Raw genomic sequence first — 21,220 nt, 5'->3', positions numbered from 1 at the left:
TGGATAGGAACCAGATAATGCAATCGATGATAAATCAGAGTGCCAGGCTTTGCAACCATGCAGCAAGGCTGGCCTGTATCTAAGGATAACAGTGCGGGATGAACAGGGATTGCACGGCCACAACGTGATTAGAAGGTTTGGGGGTTTTAAATCTGTGTGAGAGTGGGGCCACTGCTGTCTTACGCCGTGTAACTGAGGTGCCTTACTTGAAGTAATTACTGTTACATTGTCAAAGAAGAGGCCCATATAGGCGTTACAAGAATGTATTTCACTTTGTGTCAGTTTTGTTACAGTTGTTGGTGGAAAAGAAAAGGACTCGTAATCTTGTTCCTGTGTTCATGTTTCATGTCAATATTACTGATGTATTTTTATATATAGTGAATATAATTTAATTACAATAGAATAAGATTGTTTATGTATATATAAAATATATATATATATATATATACACACAAGCTTTGGAAAAAAATCACATGACCCATCCTGCCAATATATATAGGTCATGTGATTCCATAAGAAGGATTATTAAGAAATAATTTGAGGGACTTACAGGGATATAATTCAGCGTAAGTATATTAGAATAATAATTAATAGAAGATTCCACTTTCATCTGTTAAGACTGGGGGTTTTCTTTGGATTAGGAAGCAGAGATGGACATCTGGAGAGAGGGACTACCTGTCAGTTCTCCCAGTAGATAGAACATTTTTTTTCACTGGGTTGTTATCTCTTTGTCGATAACGGAACAGACACAGTACATAAATGAGAGCAGAATGGATGCTTTTTGTCACACATTGTCACAATCTGAAGTTATTTTCAAGCAGGCCCCTCTTTGACACCTTTTAAATTTAAAAATACTGAAAATAGCCCAATTAACCAACTAATGTCTGCTGGAAGATAAATCACCATAGCTTTTATCAAACAAAGAGTACTCAATCACTAAAAAAGGAAATGAAGAAAATTGATTAATATCATTGGATTACTGAAGCTGACTTGACATGATTGTGCTGTAGAAATGAAATTAAAATTTGTGTTCAATGAGATTTTCTGAGAATTTCTGTTATGTTCATTGAAAAGCCACTACGTTAATAAAGAACAATGACTAATTCTCTAAAGTCGATTTACTGTCATTTCATCCGAGGGTGGACTGTCTCTGTAAAATACAACAGGTCCTGGCTTTCCCAGGGTTCTATCTATTTAGAATAACCAATAAAACCTGGATTAGGCAGTGTTTAGTGCTTTAAAGGAGATTAAGGAGTTTTCTTATTATTCAGGGTGTACTCGTCCCGCGGCTTAATCTGGCAACGTGATTGGAAAACAAGCTATTAGAGTTAGCATAAATGGTCAAATAGTACATTCAGAATGACAGAGAGCTCTGATACACCTTAACATGCTACCCTGTACTTTGCTAGCCCAGGTGTTGCTAGCCAGAAGAGCTCTATTTACCAAGCAAAACAGGGAGTCTAACGTTTCTCAGAGAGCTGGAGGAACCTGCTACTGTTCCTCCACCTACAGTGTCACACTTTCCTGACTGCTGTAATGTTTGGAGTTTGCTCACGTTTTACTGCTGTCTGCAGATTTCTTGTTGTATATCTACTAGGCACATGTCCAAATAATGTACTTGTACAAGAGCAACAGGATTAATCTGTTTTTTAGGAATCAAATCAATTTCTGTCTGTGCTGTTGTTTATCATTTTTTTGTCTCTCCTTATTTGACGTATTTTTGTTTGCATTATAAAGATTACAATGTGCTTGGTGAAATTCTTAGAACCTAGCCCTCCCTAAAATCTGAACGTCTGGCCTGTTCTTTTCGATGAAGAATGCAGACAAGACATTCTGGAAATGGAAAAACGAGAGCGGGAATCTTTAGGTGTGATGACAGTGGAATCATGATAACTTTCTCACACCTAACCATCCAGAAATTGTCCTTGAAAGGCAAATTGGAAAACATTTTGCAGAAAAAGGTGCATTCTTAGAGCTGATGTGTTTGTGGCTGTGACTATGCAGATATATGAATTTGCAAGGCTTCAGGCCCTGTGCACTTGGGGGGAAGGGCATTTGTCACAGTCATTTTCATTTCTGGTGTTAAGTCCTACATTTCTGCCTCGCTTAACAACTTAGTTGGATTAGTGATCTTTTTATTGAAAGTGCCTCTTAATGATCAGAGGGAATTGTTCATAAATGTCATTTGTATGTAAATCTCTGGGCCGATTAGAATCCACTCAACAACGTGCTTTTGTTGTTATTATCATTATTGTTAAAAAATGTTTGTTAATGGAGGAAAAAGATTACCAAACCATTAAGCATGTTGTCTGACCCATTAACTGATAAAAAGCTATTAAGAGCTTAAAGATTAAATAACATATATAGACCAAAGTGTGATGGAGGCTGGAAATGCTGCTTTCTTTATATGCCATGTACAGTATGAATGCTTTACTCTGGACACATATAGCAAATATCTCAGGAAATATAGCTTAGTGATATAGATTACACATACACGCACGCACAGCAAAAGAGATTTTCTCCATTTGTCCCAGTATTTTTTTTTTCTAGCAATCGTCACATATCATCGTGATGACCATATCACAGTAATATCACAACTGCTCAAAAAAAAAAAACAGTCAAGTGAACACTTTTTTTTGGTAATTGCTGCCCTCCTGAAGTCTTAAACATGTAACCATATTCAGAATAATTTGATAATCTGTATTTATGTGAAAACAACCCCCCCCCCCCCCGCCAGCCTCTCAGGGTGCTGCAAAATTTTATTGTTTATTTGTCCTCTATTTCCCCCCCATTATCAGTTCTCATGAGCGCTTGTGTCAAATTGAGCAAGTGGCAGTCCGCAAACCGCCACTTAACAAATTAATCGGGCTGAACAATGTGCGCCGCAGGTTGCCAGTACAGGGGGCTGCGGTCTTTTGTGTGCTGACTGTTAATGGGCATCTGTAATGACTGGTAGAGGTACAATAGGCTTACTCATGTGTGCGTCCATTTTTTTGGGGGGCAAGAGGCTGCTCCTCCCACAATCCAAGACTGCAACAGTTTTGGGGGGGGGTTGGGGGGTGGGGGGTGGGGCTGCCTCCCCCCTTACCACACCCCGATCTTTGACAGGGCCTGTGCGCAAGACAAACAGTTTGGTTTTCCAGAACCTCGTGGCCTAGATAGACCGACACACCATGAGCATATGGTCCTTTCACGGCGTCCTCTGTGTCTGCGGACACATTGAATAAGGAAGCCTAATTGAATATCCACGAAACCTCCTCCACCACCACCCCTCACCCCCCTTTGTGTTCCCCAGGCACCTCAATGTGGGTCATTGATTTGCTAATATACATACATTTTGCGCCTCATGAGTGCAGGCGTGAGGGTGTGCACATTGCGTGTGTGCATGAGAAACAGACCAAGGAAACAGATTGGCCCATATATCAAGCCTAATGATCGTTAATTGAGGTAATGAATAGAAAAGCTTGAGGGGCCTATCGCCCCGGCTTGGTACATTTTAACAAAACTATTAATTGCTGGAAGGAGAGGTGAAGTGCTTCTGACACGAGCTGGCCAGAGACAGACCAGCTGGTGCCATATTGTCAGAGGAGACAATGTGGATGTAATTGGCTCCAGTCTCTTTCTTTAAAAAAGAGGGGAATGGGAAAAAAGAGAAATGTTAGGCTTTTGAACTGCCAAAAGGCGGTAATCGATTTAGGACCTGTTGTCACTGGCTTTCAGTTAAACAATTCATGCCACCGCTCCTGATCTTAAGGCATCATCAAGTGTTTGTTTTAGAAGACACTTTGGTTAATGATTTCAAATGAGCCTTGTAAAGCTATGAAAATCAAATTTTGGAGAAGATTGAAAACACTGGAATGATAATATAAATGAGGCAATCCTCATCTTACCCCGTCTCAACTGATTCTGATTTATGAGTTGTTTATTTTAAACGGAACACCAGAGATGGTGCTAAGCTAAAACAAACACAATATAACTGCCCCGTTTTATCCATCTTAACTGACTGTCAGTGTCATCTACCTGGAATTAACTGCCCATCAAATGATCAAAAGTGTACAGATTATTACAACTGAAATTCACAAAATAATTATACAGTGAAACATCGTCTGAAAATCACAGACACTACATTTTGAAGGGTAGAAGTAATGCATTCTTGGGGTTTCATTTCATTCAGTAAATTGTGTATACAATGTTCTTTTCTATCACAAAGGGAAACAGCAATCTGCATTCAAAAGACTTGAATGGATTTATTAACAACTTTGGAAAGAAATATGTAACATTATTAGGTGTAATCAAGTTCTAAATTTTCATGATACATTTTATGCTTTTAAGGCCAAAGGAGTGTCATTTTCAGGTATGCTTATGAACAATTCCAATCTAGCAACAAATGGAATACAAGTGTCTTACTAGTTGTTGCTAACCCTGTATAAACTCATGAATGCGGACTTACAGATGCCACCTAATTCCTTTACAATGTTAAAAGCAACACCCATTGATGCTACCTATTCTCACACAGTAAACCTTCTTTTCACACTTCCTCCTTTATGAGATTTGCATTTGGTATAATATTGAAATTGGCCACATTATTTGCTGTAGGAAATGAGAAATAGCATATATAAATAACACATTACCTTAGCACTTGAATGGTACCAAAGGTATATGCAGCTATAAATAAATATTCTACAGTACTTTACTATTTGAAAAATTGGTGAAAAGACCGGTTGCTGACCGGAGTCAAGATTACAAGTTAAATACTGTAACTCATAAAGCCATAATTCACTTGGAATAATAGCACCCCCTACCCTCCAATATCAGTAGACCTGAAGTAGGTTTTTGATTGTTTCCATCTACTCATGCATTGCATCAAGATTCCGCAAAACGTATTTTAATAAAAAGCAGGGACTGTTACTAGTGTTATCGTTAGCAACTAGCAACTGTTAGCAGTGTTAATCAGTTTCAGTAATACTCGCTGGATGAACTTATTAAGGAGTGGTAAATTTATTCTCTTAACATATTTAGGCTGATGTTTCAGAATAAATTACATCTTTATTGTTAATCATGTAAAAGGAGACATATGGGTTATATGTAAAATATCTATTTGTGAGGAATACTAATTTTCCAATAAATAAGGCAATTCTTCCATCCTTGGTTTTCTAGATTTCAAATCAACAGCATAGGGCTTTGCAACATACATATGTACATATCGATCGTAGCTGCAATGCAGTTGAATATTTAGGTTTGTAGTTTACATTCATTGCAAATTCTTGCACTTAATATGTCCTTACTTGCATATGTGATCTTCAAACAGCCGATTGCTGAGATGACTGTGTCTGACGTGGCCAGCGAAAGTATGCGCGTTTACCTTTTACGTACGTCATCTTATCACACTACTCTTGGTGACGTAATCAAACAGAGACTGTCTTGGCTTGGCTTCTAAAAGAAAGAACCATTGAAGAAAACTGACAACAGCGGTCGTTGGAAAGCCGGCCAGCTATTCAACACTCCAGTTTAAAAGAAATTAAAAATGTGTCGGAAAACTAACAGTGGGGACATTATCCACCCATAGGTATATGGTTTATAACATGTTTGGACTGGGTTTTTACTTAGGGTCATTGTTATTTTAAAACGGAGCTTGTATAATTTATCGCTGTTCAGCTAATGTTGGATAGCTAACTAGATAGCTGAGTTAGCAAACGTTAGCTAGCAGGCGACCTCATAGTAGGAGCTAATGCTGAATGTCCTTGTTGAAATATAAAGATAATGAGGAGGAGCGCTGAGACGTATGGGATAGTAGGTAGGTCAATCGCTAACGCTACTAGCTAAATATCTTGATGGTGTCTTATCATCGGTATGGCACTAGCTGAGGTAGATTAGCGAGCTAGCCTGCTCCCTCAATAGGATTCACGTTGTTGGAATTTACCTGTTACTTAACACGCCTCTGTGGGATTTCGAGCGACACTAGACTTGCAACTTTTTGGTCTTTATAACTAGCTAGCTGTATGTACCCATTTTGCATCCTAAACAAGGAAGAATTGCCTGCCCCAGAGGAGGGACGGAAAAATCGTTCTCAGATAATAATGGTCAATATTTGGACTAATTCTTGCAGTTCAAAGCACATACATGGGAAATGTATGACATCGCTGTAATGAATTCTAGCAACACGTTTCCAAAGGACACCATTGCTGTATCCTATGTAGGTAGTAGCAAACATTTACAGTCTGGGAAAGGATGACTCCGGTGAACCATATAATGAAAGCTACAAGTCTGAAACATTGACTTTATAGCTAGGTATCCTATCAAGTAGTATGTGAATGTTGACACCAAAGAAAATGTCAGGGTCTTATCCAAATCGCTTTCATTTCACATAAAAAAAACTTTTTTTATGAATATCAAGTTGGTACTTTTCTGGGACAGGTATTGTCAAATCGATAAAACATAACTATCCAATATGCTATAGTCTGAACAGATTCAGTCATTGATTGTAAAGTTACTGTAGTTTTTTTTCTCATGTTTTTTTTTTTTTTTGTGGCAGTGTCAGCTGTGACTGCGATGGGTTGCGCCTAAACCCGCACACAACAGCAGCATGTGCCTTTTACAAACGGAACATGAGGATACCGAAGATAGCCAGCGCGTTTCTCTTCGTGGGTTGTGTGGTGGCCTACTTGACCTACGTGAAATGGCACATTGACGGCATGAGACCGGCGCTCTCCAGACCGCCGTACTATCACTCCAGAATAGGCTCAGATGGTGACCACAGACTGACCTCTCCAGACCTCACTAGTAAGCGCTTCCAGTATGGGATTATGTTCGATGCCGGCAGCACAGGAACAAGAGTCCACATCTTCAAGTTCGTGCTTGAAGAAAATGGTATGTCCTGAAATGCACTTCACATTTTTAAGATCTTGCTTGAAACAAATTCTCTGTTCCAACATATTCTGCTTGCCAATGGTTTCCTACCTGGGCCAGGACAGACCCAGGATACATTGTCTAGTAGGTCACTAAGAAATTGTTTGTAGGGATAGAACTTTAAACGTGTCATTACATTGAGAAAGTAAAGGGACTGTTCTCTCTTTCTGCTGTCATCCAGTCTCTATTGTTTATTTTTCCTCTGTCCTTAAAAACCTTTCTTTCTCTGTTGTATGGTGTGTAAAGTGAAGTGTTTGACAACTGTTCTTTAAAGCACCAAATTCACACAACTGCATGCATTGTTTCATACCCTTGGTAAATATTGGTTGATTCAATAATGATTCACTAAAGCAGGTCCATTTTAGCATTTTAGGCTGTACACACTTGGAATATACAAGGTGTTATACTTGGAGTGTGATGCGTTAATGCGAATGTGTCACTAGTGTGGTGGTGCTGGCTTTTGGTGTTTTGTTTTTTTTTTTCCCCTCTCTTACAGGAGTGTATGGTCCAATTGCAGTAGTGCAAAAAAAAAAAAACGCTGTATTTAGCTCTGCTGATGGCTGCCAGGATGACCGTAGTTATCGCATTGAAACATTAAGCTAAATCACTTAAGTGCTGCTTTGGCTTTATTGTTAAACCTATGATTGTCATATTCTAATGGCCATTAAGCACCTGCCATTTATGGTAATATTGTCAAAGCCTCACTCGCTGGAGCACACAGACATTAGCGCTGCAGCTTGGGCAAGGCCACTAAAGAAACTGAGCAGGTCTTTCCTGTTAACTCTTAATACCAAAGGGCACTTAGCACTCCCTCACCTGTTTTTGCATGTTCTGTGTGTGTGCACGCACACATGCGCGCATTATGCCAGTATAATTATCACTAAAACAGCACTTTCATGTGGACTCAAGTTCCATAGGCCCGTCAGGTTTCAGTTTGATTTTTCACTTTAAATACATTCAAAAGGATTCGGAGGAGTAGTGTGAACCAGTGTCAGGTAATGTCACAGGACTTGTTGCGTGTAGCAGTGGCTGTTGTGAAATCACAGACTGCACTACAGTACACAATGCAGAAAAAATGCACACAACATCTAAGCAGCAACAGTACAATCACAAAGCACAATATAAATAAATGAATTTTGACAGCAGTTTATCACTCTGAATGGTTTTTAAACAGATGATTTAATATTTGAAAATCTTAAAGCAATATAATATTGGCTTTTTATACAAAATGCCATTTTATGAACCATTTTGTGAGCAAAATAGTCAAATTATCCATACGTTCCAACATCTGACCTGAAGAGGGATGGAATTCCTGCTAAATGTCATATGGAATTGCTAAAGTTCAGCTGCACAAGGACTTTCCATTTCCCTTACAGCATTAAGTACCCTCTTCTTTTCTCCTTGCATCTTTTCCTCATTTCCTCAGTGGGCTTAACAGAGGAACAAAGGAAGAGACACAAGGCAGAGGTGCTCTGAAGTGCTGGAATGCATCCCTTCTGCATTTTTCTGTCATGATTTAAGGAATTAAAAGAAGTGGAACCTAGTGATGTAACACAGTGTGTGTGTATGAAACATTGGTTTGTTGCTCTGGTACAATGTATGGTGATGACAGCTGATAGTCCAATGCTCTTCATGGGTGCCCCACCAAGAGAGGTCATTTTAACATCATTTAATGACTGTAAGAATCGTTATCACATTTTTTCTTTTCTCCCCTCCCCAAATAGTGGCTCCCAAATTGTCTCATGAAACGTTCAAAGCAATAAAACCGGGTCTGTCTGCGTATGCTGATGATCCAGATAAGGTAAAGAACATTGTGTGTTTTTGACAATTAAGTATGTTACATTTAAGATTTCGCATGTCAGTTTCTCATGCACTTACTTTTGACTACTACATGACCATATTTAATAGTACATTATGTGTCGTATATTAATATATCTTTAATATATTATTTCTCTGTCTTGGTAATCATTACGGTCGTCATGCTGTCGTCATCTTTACCCTCTTTCTCTTGGTTTGGGCCATTTTCTCAGTGTAGGGAAGGAATCCAGGAGCTTCTGGATGTGGCCAAAGGCAGCGTGCCAGAGTCGATGTGGAACACCACCCCCCTGGTGCTCAAAGCCACCGCAGGGCTTCGTCTCCTGCCTGGGGAGAAGGCCACTCACCTGCTGGACAAGGTAGGGGCTGACACCAATGTGGGCTGACAGTGAGCGGCCTTTCCTGAGTTACCTGCAAGAACTGGAGTATTTGTTTTCTTTTTTTTTTTTCCTGATGGGGTCCTAGGCATACCTCATATGTGGTATGCCCAGTGCAGTGGTGGGACGTACACGGTTTACACTTTAAGGGGTGAGCCTAAACCATTCAGGGGTTTTTACAGTAATATAAGTAACACTAATATACACTCTGCACGCTCTTCAGTGGGATAGTTCGCTCTGGACTGTTGTCTGCAATTAGCAGGGTATGTATGTTATATAAAATGTCATCATTCTCAAAGCCTACGTGACCGGCAGAACGTGAACAGTTTTGCAAAGTATGCAGAATGCTGGTAAAGCAAGTTGATTTTTAAAACATTACAGAAACAATGTACAGTGGGCTTTTGTCCAGAACATCTTGTCTTATGATATAGCCTAATATTGTGGGTCTGTATGTACGTATACTGAAAACTCATTAAACGTATTCTCAACATATGTACTTCTAACCTGAAAATGTCTCATATCCCAAGGTACGGGAAGTCTTTCGGGAGTCCCCCTTCCTGTCCAGAGGGGACAGTGTGTCTATAATGGACGGTACTGATGAAGGTATGCCTTCCTCCATTTGGTTAACCTCAGTTTTCCCAGCAGGTGTTTTGTTTGTAGGAGTAGTGTCGCAGGAAATGACATCACATTCATTTGCAGGTCTTGAAGAATTTTTCAAGAAAATAAGCCAGCACAATATATAATGCCCATTTCATCATGTTTATCTTCTTAAGTTTTTTCCTAGTATTCACAACTGAGAGTGCGCCACTTAATTGGTACACCACTTAATTGATCTTACTGTTTTGGCTGTGTGCAATATTTTAGATGAAGTGCTGTGTTGTGTATGTACACCAGACATTCATTTGCTACATGATATCTCCCATTACTCTGTGCTCAGCTCTACATCAGAAGGGGTATGTGTTCATGTTTTACCATAAAAATACAGTAAAACAGGACTTGTTACAGCAAAATGATTAAGGTCATGTGTATTTCTCTGGCAGCACATGATTGAGCTCAGAACTTGCTGTGTTACTGGTACCTGATAATGGAGCATGTAGTTTACCGCACAGTAATTCTGCAGATATTTATCAAATGTAAGTGGGCAAACAACGGCATTTAACAAAAATTAAAAAATGATGGCCATTGTACGTTTTTTGTCCACCTAAAAGAGTTCCTTTGGAAGCATTTCAGAGATTTTCTGGCTTTTCTGCAATGTGTTTTAAAGGACAAGAAGATCACATAGTTCAACCCTCTCTTTGTTCTGCCCACGTTCAAGCAGCCTTAGTAGATTACAGAAATGGAGGTTAAATATATAATTCCCTGATTTACTGCAGCTATAAATTGCTAGCCTGGCCTCAGCACTGACTGTGCTGATAATGAATAATGGGGCCGGGTTCAATCCTTGGGTAGCTTATGGGCAGGGAGCTTCTTCAGCCTTTTGTTGTGTGAAGCAGTCCTTATGCAGTAAGGTGTCCTTCCTGAGAATGTGGCACTCCATTGCAGCAGCATTGGCTTCATTGGCTTCTCTTCTTAGGCTGCAGAGAGGCAGCTGTCACAGAGGTTTAGCTGTTGCTCCTGACTGGTGTGGATCCTGCAACCCTCTGGTATAGGAGTGAGCGCAGAGTAATGTGGGATCTCGTATAGCAAACCATCTCCTAAAATCAGCAAAACATCCATTTGGAATACATCACTTAATCTGAATTATTGAAAAAAATCTGGAACATCATGGATAGCATAGACATCACATAATATTTCAAAGATTCAGTGAAATAATATTCACAGAATGTATACAATAACACCTTGTAGCAGAGGAGTTTTTTTTTGGTCCTACTGTGGGTGAGATAAATGTAGAGCTGCTGGATTTCTGGAACGGTTTCACGCCCACGTTTGAGCCTAATGGATGACTCCTTTGGATTTCTTGCCGGGCTAATGCGCGGATGGATATCTCCGCCTTATTATAAATTTTATTTGGTCTCTTACCCTGCTGCTTATCAGAGCAGAGATTACTCCAGCTTCGCAAAATGCAGTGGTCTTTTTGTAAATGCGACCTAAGTGCTACTCGAAGGGGGGGTCGACAGGCCGGTGGGGGGAGGGGGGAGGGGCAGGGTGGAATGAAGGACAAGTGGCAGGGTCTCAGAGTGACGACACGGGTTATCGCAAAGGGCGCTGCACGCACTTTAGGGTTTATTGTTTGTTTGGAAATCTCAGTAGCGTCTTAGCGATGCTAAGAGTTTTAGTCCAAAGCTTGTATGATATCCTGCGGGAGTTTGTGCAAACATGTCCCCACTAATGCCCCTCCCTTGTAAAACCTCAGTGCAGCTGCTTGGAACATTATGAGTGCTATTAAAGAGGTACTGCTTTCACTTAATATGTCTCATAAAGCAAACTATATAATGATGGTGCTTATTATTATTATTATTATTAATAATTTTTTTACTGTTTTTGTAATTTGTTCAATTAGAGCAATTACTTGTAACTCCTTACTCCTGTAAACTCTTATTTTACCGTAATTTAAGTGCACAGTGACTGTACAATTGGTAATTCTTACTCTCAAAGACTCCTACATCTGATTCTGTGTTTTTATTCTCTACGCAGGTATTTCTGCATGGATCACTGTCAACTTTTTAATAGGTGAGGTTGCTGCACTTTGGCGATATTTGTACTGTAAAAAATTCTATTCGCAAAATGCATGAGACACCCCCATTATCATAACTATGTTTTATGTCTGATATGTGCATAGTTTATATACTGATACATTCCTATGCATCAGGTACATAGGAATGAGTGTGCTATATTAAGGTGGGTTGTGAGTGGGCTGTGAATGGCATTGTGAGTGTGTGAGAATGTGAGTGAGAGAGAGAAAAAGTGAGAAAGTGAACTGTTTATTGACTGAAGTTACAGATTCCAACAATATGAAATCATTTTCAAACAAGCTTTCTCAAAGGGGCAATAATCTGTTAGGGTAGCGTATTTCTCCACAAAAGGAATATTAGTAAAGCATCTTGTGTAATGGTCTGATAACATGTATGTAATAATTGGGACTCTGGTAGAACACACAGTGATTAGACTGGCTCAGGACATTTAGATTGACGAATGCCACCTTTCCCATTAATCGCTTCCACTGCAACATACAGTACCGACATGCAGAACTATCTGCTCCATGTTCAAGCTTGCTAGTGTATGTAAGCCTCCGACTTCTCTCAGTGGAATCCATTACAGAGTCACAGAAGCAGGGAAAGACAAGCCTGTATCCAGAGAACCATAATCCTTCTGATACTCAAAGTCCAAATCACCCATTTCTTTTTGGCTTAAGCACATGGTCCCCTCCAACAGCTAATGGCATATAGCCATAGGTTAGTGTTAGTGTAGCCAAGTTAGTTGCGACTTGAAATAACACTTTTTCCCATACGTGGATCATAGTTGAAGATTTGGTTAAACAAAAATACAAACACCAAATAAGAAGTCTGACACCGTTGCATACCTGTGAAGTTTTAGTCCCTGTTGCTTACGATGAATTTTTGCACAGCAGTTGCGACAGTCAAAGTGAGCGAACCAGAGGAGATCCTATTAGCTGTGAAAGGACAGAGCCAGTGCTCTGTGGCTCACCTGTGATCGTACACCTGTCTTAGAATGGAAAGGCTCAATTAGTCTCCGGAGCCAAGGGGGAAAGGTCAGGCCGAATTACTGTGGTATAAAAATTTAGGAAATGCCAGTCTCAGTCTCTTACAAAGGGTTTCGTGTCAGCATGTGCCGACACCTTTGTGCCCCCCCCCCACTGAGGCAGTTGGCACTTTAGTTGGCGCCGACACTGAGGTGAACTTGGGGCCGGGGCGAGCCTGGGGCGACCCGCCGCCACCCGCCCTTGGGGTTCTGCCCCGAGGCGTGTGAAAACCAGCTTTATTCGGAGAAGCAAACAGGGCTCCCGCGAGAGATTAATCTGGACAAGAAGATTTGATTACCTCTCATTGGATTTGAGCTGCATTACAGCCGCGGAGCGTTCATTACATCCAGCGGCTGGGCCAGCCCCACAGAGCCCGGGAGCAGGGCCGCTGATCCCGCTGTCCCCTGTCCCCCTCACAGGCAGCCTCCACGGCAAGGACAAACGCACCGTTGGCATGCTGGATTTGGGAGGGGGCTCCACGCAGATCACGTTCTCCCCACAAGACGAGGTAAGAGTTTGAGGTCCCCTCCCCCCCTTCACTGCCCTCCCGCACTCCACTCCACCCCGACACTAGATCTCTTCTTAAACGCGCAAACTACCGGGATGGCCTCTCATCTTATGGCTTAATCCGCAAATGCTGCTTTAATCCGAAAGGCTGGTAAATAAACGTTCGACAGAGGGGGGAATTCTTGTTCCTTAACTAGGTCAGGCCTTGTACACGGAGGATTGGGGACCAATTTACCAGGTCATTACACTGCTTTCGAAAGAGTTTAAATTCGCTCACAAGCCGCCGCTTGATGAGTGAAATTGGTTTGAGGATTGCGCGGCTTCTCTAATGTTACTTTGCCAGTGGATGCAACACTGATCTGAATGCGATCTCACAGGCAATTTATTAATAGCCATTACGCCAGTATTACACTTATGCTCCAATTATCAGTGTAATGTATAAAATGCATTAATGCATTATAAAAGTACATTAAACAGTAATAGACACATTACCTTATCTTTTAATGTGTATACTGTCATGCAATAAAATCTCAAAATCTAAGTGGATTATATGGCAATCACTTTGGTGGAACACTGACCTCTGTATTGAAGCAGCTACAGGTTGAGAGTTATTAATCAGTGCTGACACAGTATTATCAAGCTAGTATTATTCTCTTCACAGAGTGTCATTTGGGTTTTTATTTAAGGGATGTGTGATTACAAGGCATAATGTTAGAATGCTTTTGCTTTGTGTTGAAGTTGAATGTATGCTGTAGACATGGCTAATGCTTGTCATCTACCCTTTCAGAAAACCATCCAGACCTCACCCGTGGATTACATCACATCGTTTCAGATGTTCAATAGTACCCACACACTCTACTCTCACAGGTAGGTGAATTTCTGTTGAAAAAGTACGGGAGAGAGTTATCACTGAAGGTTCAGTTTTAGGATCATGTCTGGGGTGCTATTCAGCCACACATTTGCTAGTTTAAAAAAACAAAAAAACAAAGCAAATATGTTAGCATGTACTTGGCAATACATGTATTGGCCAATTAAAAATGGTGGTACACATATATTCTGCAACTGAAGTATAATATCCAGCTGTAAATGATGTTGAAACTGGGGCTGGGTGATATAGTGGTCACAATATATTGAATAGCTGTTTTTAGCCCAATAACAGCTATCCCTGGCATGTGGCGTTAGGTTTCTTCCCCTGTTTTTTTTCCCTAGTTGTCATACCTGATGCGGGAGCACACCTCCAGTTTTCCGAGGCCATGTGAAATGCTTCCGGGGAAAAAACGCCACTCGTATCTATTCGATGTTGATATCACAGCAACAGCACTATGCTGCTTCCATGTGGTAGAGAGAAACACATGGCTACAAAGATAAAAAGTGAAAATATATGCTGTGTTTTTCAAAGCTAATAAGTAAGTTAACCAACACATAGATACAAGTGATATTTTTCTGCGCCGGAAGCATTTCACTGAACTTTCGAGGCGTGCTCCCGTATCAGATATGACCAAAGGGAAAACAATACGGGAAGAAACCTAGCGCCAACATACCGGGGATAGTTGTTATTGCACTAAAAACAGCTATTCAATATATCGCAACGGCTATGTCTCCCAGCCCTAGTTGAAACTGAATCACGTCAGTGCCAGAACAGTAACTGAAATGTTAATTCCACTACATACTGTCTTGAGTTGTTCCTGCATTACTAGACCCGTTCGGATTAATGGTTCCCTTCCTCTTCCTCTTCCTCTTCCTCTCCAGCTACCTGGGTCTGGGCCTCATGTCTGCAAGGCTCGCCATCCTGGGAGGAACAGAAGGACAGCCTCGTACGTACTTTTCAATTTGCCCAACTTTGCCTTTTAAAGACCGTCTCCCATAAATAAGCCATTATCTAATCTTTTAATAACAGCGCGCAAGATTAATTCCTTGGATGCCAGCTGTTACTGTGATTTAGTTGATGCTTGGCTTAGACAACTGACATCAGCTGAATGCTGCAAATGCAGTGCTTTTTCTTTTTTTTTTTGAGGGGGGATTTACATTTCATGAACTTGATTTTTAATCAGATTTCTTTGTTTATTCTTTGAGTTATATAATGTTTACCAGAATAATGGTGTAATTTATGATGATTCTTGAGATTGGGTGCTTCAGCTGGCTCACCGGGATCTGTCATTTAGAGGAACCTGTAGAATACAGCACTCATCAGACTCATCTTGTAGTTCAGTATCTCGGCCCTTAGGTGGCGCGTGCTCTCCATCGTTGTATTGAAATTTTGTGGTAATGGTATTGAATTTCATATACTCAGCAGGACTGCTTTAGTCTTTTGGTTGACCTCAAGTGTGATGATGCAAATTCACAGAATGTGTCCCTACACTAAAATGTAAGAACAAAGAAGCAATAACACTGTCATGCCTGTACACTAGCAACTGCTGTTTCCTCATTCAGATGTATAATTAGTGTTTAAGCTATTCAGTCAAAATGATTGAAATTAAGGAATGTGTTCACCCAAGCATGTTGACAGCCTGCTGTTTAAAATGCAGTACAAATGCTGATTCCATGTTTCCACAGTAGAGGGCAGTCAGGAGCTGGTGAGCCCCTGCCTGGCTCCTGACTTCACAGACCAATGGGAGCATGCTGAAGTGGTGTATACTGTGAAAGGACAGAAGGCAGGTACTGGACACCAGGGTCACTGTATCTCTGTGATATTACATCATTTTTATTTAATGTCTGGCTGTATTGGAGACTTCAGCAACTTTAAAGGACTCTGTTGGATGGTGTTCATTATAGGTGCTGTGGTAGAACCTAATTGAATCGAACATATGAATATGTTGCTGGTGATGACACTGCATGAACTGTGGGTCACAGTTGCAAGACGTGTACTGCAATAATAAAGCTGACGGAAAAGGTCAATTCATAACTATGAAACACACTCTTTGTCACTCCATTGTTTCTGTGACTTTCATGTAGGCGAAAACCAAGAGTCTAAAGGGTAGCTCAGTTCAAAAACATAGAATCGCTCTGTTCCAGGGGAACCCATTTATGAGTCCTGCTACAAGAAGGTGGAGAAGGTGCTCTACAGGAAGGTGAAAAAAGCAGAGGAGGCCAAAGACATGAACTTCTATGCCTTCTCCTACTATTACGACAGAGCGGTGGACATTGGTGTGATCGGTATGGCTGCCGCATGTCCATTCACGTTCCTCTGTCTTTGAATCTGATACGTAACAGGCGAACCAGTTTATGCCACACACAGTACAGTGATTAGTGGGTATGTGGGAACAGAGCAACGCAGCAAATGAACAGATTGTATGGTGACATCATGTGGCACAGGGGGTAAACTGCATATCTGCCTTCTGGCAAACTGTTGGGTGGTTTGCCGGTATTTGTGAACATTTAAGTACCATCTCTTCTTCTCTGCTGCAGATGAGAAAACTGGAGGGGTTATTAATGTAGGTGATTATATCGAAGCTGCCAAGAGAGGTGAGTTGATTCTCCTTGTTGCTATGCGTTCTTCTCCTTGCGCAGACACTATGCTTCATAATTACTCAACATTCAAGTACGGAGCGTAGATGCATTAGAGAGACAGGGTCACAACACATGGATTATATCCATAGCTTCTTCTTAAGAGGAAAATGGACCTTCAGGATGAATCTAACAAATCTTTGGCATTGTAGGGACCCCTATTTTTCAAGCTGAATCACCTTTTTGCCTTGCAGTGTGCAACAGTATGGTAGACTCTCCAGGAAAGCATCCTTTCCTTTGCCTGGATCTCACATACATATCTGCATTACTGCAAGAACTGGGCTTTCCAAAGGAGAAAGTCTTTAAGGTAACATCCACGTAACTTTTTCATGCATTTCACTTAAGACATGATGGGGTGGGACAAGGGACTGAGTAACCTGGACTGTTACAGATGAACTTAATATCCCAAGACTCTTAGGGTTGTGTTTATTTTAAAAATAGTTTTAATGTTAAGCAGACACTTAGTAAGATGGGGAAAACCCTAATTGTCCTTCTTGTCATTACCATAATATATCATAGCTTTTTTGCCTTCTAGATGTATAGGGTTAAAATAGTTTCATCAGTAATACTATAGCTTAGTCCTCTTGGTCCTTGGTGGTACTGCATCAGTAATACTGTACTATAAACCATAGTAGTGAAAGTGCTGCCAAGTAACACCAGGATTCCCTCTGATCAGCTGCCTGATTAGCTAGCTTGTCATAATTTTGGTGTCAAATGTCTTCAAGTACAGTGAACTCAAAGTAGCTACTATGTATGCCTTTAGCATCACACTTTAGCTAATGTTCACCTTTGAGGCTTATGAAAACATCTTCAGTGGTCTAAACTGCCACTTACATGCAATATACTGTTGCTTACGTTACCTGCTGTTCTGCAGGCAGCATCTCCAATCCAGTTTCCATCAGACATCTACAAGTACAGTATCAAAAATTGGTGTAAAAAAACACTGCAGTGAGCCCAATAGAAACAGGTGCAGTCAAAGACTCGGGCTTCCTCAGTTCTACTCCCCTACAGGCTGGAAATTGAATGAAGCCAAAGACGGGGAGCACTGCCTTCCTTAACTATTCAGAACCACAACTCACGGCAAATCATACAAATTAAAACCCTGCAGTGAATTTCATGATGAAAGATCAGTTAATCAGATCTTAAGCATGCTGCACAGCTTCCAGAGCCATGTTGGGTCCTATGCTACAGGAAAGTTTAGCAGAACTGATAACTGTTGGCGTTTTCTGCTTGCAGCTGGCGAGGAAGATCGATGATGTAGAGACCAGCTGGGCACTAGGAGCTACTTTCCATTACATCGAGTCACTCTCCCGACCCTGAGCCAATGAAGACAAGACAGCTGCCCTGTCCGCCCAGTGAATCTTTACATACGAGTGCGGTTTGGGCAACCAATGATTGTATTCCTTTTGATATTTACTTAGAATGTAAGAGTTTACTTTGCCATGTCCTATGGGTATACATGCTTTAATCATTACCAGAATTTGACTGGGCAAAATTTTAAATGTGTTTTATATGTTGAAGGAATGTGACATGTACTAAATAATAAAGCACAAGAGGTACTGTGCAGTTTGAAGCAGCATGGCCAAGGGAAGAAGTTCTTTGATCATTATTAAAAATTAATCACTTGAATTACTATAATACTTGTGTGTTTACAGTCTTTGGTGCCATTTTTTACTTTGTGCATTTTGAAAAAGTATTATGCCTGTTGCATCTTTATGTAATGCACTGGGTCGCTTCAAAGCCACAGGAAGGATTCTCTTATCACAGTTTCCCCCATTACTATATATAGAGTTCAACTTATCTAATGAAACAAGCAATTTTCTAATGCTCTTCTGGCAAATTTCCAAACTGCAGTTAGCAGTGCAGTATAAGAAAATGTAAAGTAACAAGGGTATTGATAAGTGGAAATGGTTTGCATTGGTTATGTAGAATTCACTAAACAAGTTTATACATACTGAATACACATGCCCGATCAAGCGACTTGGTGTAATTATGCAGGTGCTGACTCTGCTGATCGTGCAATTTCACATGTGTAGTACCTGGGTATAGTATCGGCTGTGACATGATGACAGAAGCATATTAAAACTGCAGAAACAGGCCATAGTCCAAGAGCTTAATTTATTTTCATTACGTCAAACTACTGGATTGTGTTAAGTGGACTTTTTTCAGAAGCCACAAAACCTCATTTTGAGGGAGGAAGGTTTCCCATTAATCTTGTCACTTCCACCAGAGTGAAACTGCCTTTACCCATTCGAGATGTAGAATGCAACCGATTTTGCAGAAAAGGGGTGATATCTAAGTGGTTTATTGCAGGAAATCTCTCACAGAAAGGCATCACACCATTCTTTTAGACACTGGGAGCATGAGGCAGCTTGCTTTGAGTTTGCCCCACTTGTATCTTTCAGCCACTCGCTGAACATTTCAACATCCTTCCTCAGCAAGAGGAACTGGCCCAGGACAGTGTACGCCTGCAAGGAGAGAGGAAAGGAGCAAGCAAACAGCTCAGCCACTGATAAGACACTGATGCTAGCTGTACCAATATCATGGGCTCAGCACTACAGAACAGAATCCTTGGTGCATACAGCTTGCCACATTTGGTATAAGGAAACATCAGACTGAGTTGATGCAGTCTTTGCTTTAAATGCATTAATTTCATTTGCAATTCCTGGGCGCAAATTTGATTCAACAATGTTTAATATGGATCCCCTGGAAAGTTGCACACCAAGTAAGGAGGAGGTCCATGCTGCCAATATTAAGTTCTGAAGAGGATATATGAGAATATAAAAAGTGTCTTTCAAGGTTCTAACAAGGCTCTTTCAAAATACTCGGAGACATTTCTCTAGTAAATAAATTAACACTTGCTGTCTAGTTTCTAGTGTCACTCGCTTCGATGTTTACAGAGACACTGCACTGTATGTTTCCTTCTCAGCCCGAAGTAAAATGGTCACACTTACTTTATCAAATCCCTCCTCCTCGAGCTTCTTCCCCAAAACCTCGCCAATCCCCGACAGAGCGGTAACGGGTTTATCACCCATAGGCTCAGCTACGAAGTCTCTGTGTTTCTGTGAAGTGTTCGACATCTTTGCAAGAACAGGCACGCGGTTTTGTAAATGGGTAAGATCACACGCGATAGTTTGTTGTCCGTGGCAAATGCGATACGATTCTTCAGACAAAAAGCTTTTCGCCCAAGACAAGAGACACCGACCTGTAGCCAACCGCTGAGGCTTGGTTTAAGAGTATACATTGGCAATTGTGATGAACAAGATACATTGATAATTGTGAATAGTTACATGTGAAACCCTAAGGCCGTGTTGGATTCCTGTAGGTTCCGAGTACTTAAGCAATTTGTCTTCGCTCCTATGAAAACCACTGAAGAATAAACCCAACGCCTATTAGGAAATTGAGAATTCATGCGATGAAAACTCACCCTTTAAAAGTTGAGTATTGACTCCGGGTGCAAGCAAGCTCAGCGTTGTTCCCAGTTGAAAAGAAAGTTTTGTTTCCATATAATCTTGAAGCACCTGTTTCTGCAGAAGGGGGGCACCTGTTAATCCGTGATAATTAACCAGTCATACATTCAAGAGAATTACGGTTTTCATCTCCCAATTGGTATGTGGGTGCCATAGTGAAAATGCTCTATTTGGAAAGTAGTAGTCAAATCACGAACGGGAGCCTTACAGTGCCTTCTGTGAGCACCATTTTAAAAGGTTGCGACTGGTGCCTTCACCTATTCTTACACCTATGTTACAGCTACACCAGACACTGGCATAGCTAGTTAACACGTGTTTGCCTTCAATTAGTCAGCGCTTTGGTCAACCAATATGCAATGTCATTAATGAAGCAATCAATCGATTCTGCATTTAAAAATTCGTAAGTGCCTTTCAAAATGGAACTGGAACACAACACAAAGTTAAGGGCTGTGCAAAGTTATTTGGTTTTCTTTTTAAATTAAGTAGGCTACTTTATACTGTTTGTACAAAAATGTCGAAAATGGCTTTTTCTTTAAGGACTTGTGAGCACAAATAACTAGAGAATAAGGATAGCCGTTTCTATTGTGAGCTCGTCTGCCGTAGTCTCGAGGTCCATCTATGTCTGGCTTGCAACAACCTTCCAGGGGGTAAACAATTGTACGATCCCTTTACAGCCTGAATAACACCTATGTCTACACCAGAATAGTAAGCACCACTACACTATGGCTACTTTGGGACAGAGATGTGCATGATGATGTGATGTAATTTAAAGCCGAATTCACGTCACAAGAATTTGGCAGTATGAAGAGCCCCCCACAGTACTGGTCAACGTGAATGCACCGAGAAGCATTTGTGCGTTTCAAATAATTCACACCTACTGTTCAAGCGGAAAGGGCAACTTCCGAATGCATGGCAAATTTAAATGTTGCTAGCCACATCTC

The 21,220-nt window shown here is 40.8% G+C and overlaps 2 protein-coding genes across 3 annotated transcripts; one reads left to right on the top strand and one right to left on the bottom strand.

Moving 5' to 3' along the window:
- The first annotated feature begins 5,436 nt into the window (after nt 1-5,436).
- On the top strand, nt 5,437-18,390 carry entpd6 (ectonucleoside triphosphate diphosphohydrolase 6). Of its 2 annotated transcripts, none has more exons than XM_036546666.1 (14): nt 5,437-5,566; nt 6,533-6,867; nt 8,631-8,707; nt 8,937-9,080; nt 9,626-9,701; nt 11,733-11,768; nt 13,218-13,306; nt 14,093-14,172; nt 15,055-15,119; nt 15,859-15,960; nt 16,318-16,458; nt 16,711-16,767; nt 17,004-17,116; nt 18,046-18,390. In XM_036546666.1, exons 2-14 carry the CDS (start codon nt 6,606-6,608, stop codon nt 18,127-18,129), a joined length of 1,326 nt encoding a protein of 441 aa, XP_036402559.1. In that variant the 5' UTR covers nt 5,437-5,566; nt 6,533-6,605; the 3' UTR covers nt 18,130-18,390. The 2 variants fall into 2 exon arrangements, with proteins under 2 accessions (XP_036402559.1, XP_036402560.1); XM_036546667.1 differs by lacking the exon at nt 5,437-5,566 and adding an exon at nt 5,601-5,794.
- Nucleotides 18,391-19,130: 740 nt separating this feature from the next.
- Nucleotides 19,131-21,191, bottom strand: LOC118790450 (barrier-to-autointegration factor-like protein). The gene is made up of 4 exons (XM_036547363.1): nt 21,158-21,191; nt 20,237-20,336; nt 19,764-19,889; nt 19,131-19,277 (listed from the first exon to the last, which is right to left on the bottom strand). The coding sequence occupies exons 3-4, from the start codon at nt 19,887-19,889 to the stop codon at nt 19,131-19,133; spliced, it is 273 nt and encodes a 90-aa protein (XP_036403256.1). The 5' UTR covers nt 20,237-20,336; nt 21,158-21,191.
- Nucleotides 21,192-21,220: the final 29 nt, after the last annotated feature.

This window comes from Megalops cyprinoides, chromosome 15 (assembly GCF_013368585.1).
Source record: "Megalops cyprinoides isolate fMegCyp1 chromosome 15, fMegCyp1.pri, whole genome shotgun sequence".
In the NCBI taxonomy this organism is placed as follows: domain Eukaryota; kingdom Metazoa; phylum Chordata; class Actinopteri; order Elopiformes; family Megalopidae; genus Megalops; species Megalops cyprinoides.
The sequence above is the reverse complement of the archived record's forward strand: the minus strand, read 5'-3'. Positions and strand labels throughout refer to the sequence as shown.

Bases quoted from the DNA above. Each gene is read 5' to 3' on its own strand.
- entpd6 (XM_036546666.1), top strand. From the start codon at position 6,606: ATGAGGATACCGAAGATAGCCAGCGCGTTTCTCTTCGTGGGTTGTGTG. The intron at 6,868-8,630 runs GTATGTCCTGAA...CTCCCCAAATAG, and splicing joins GTTCGTGCTTGAAGAAAATG to TGGCTCCCAAATTGTCTCAT. The intron at 11,769-13,217 runs GTGAGGTTGCTG...TCCCCCTCACAG, and splicing joins CACTGTCAACTTTTTAATAG to GCAGCCTCCACGGCAAGGAC.
- LOC118790450 (XM_036547363.1), bottom strand. From the start codon at position 19,889: ATGTCGAACACTTCACAGAAACACAGAGACTTCGTAGCTGAGCCTATG. The intron at 19,278-19,763 runs GTAAGTGTGACC...CTCTCCTTGCAG, and splicing joins AGGAGGAGGGATTTGATAAA to GCGTACACTGTCCTGGGCCA.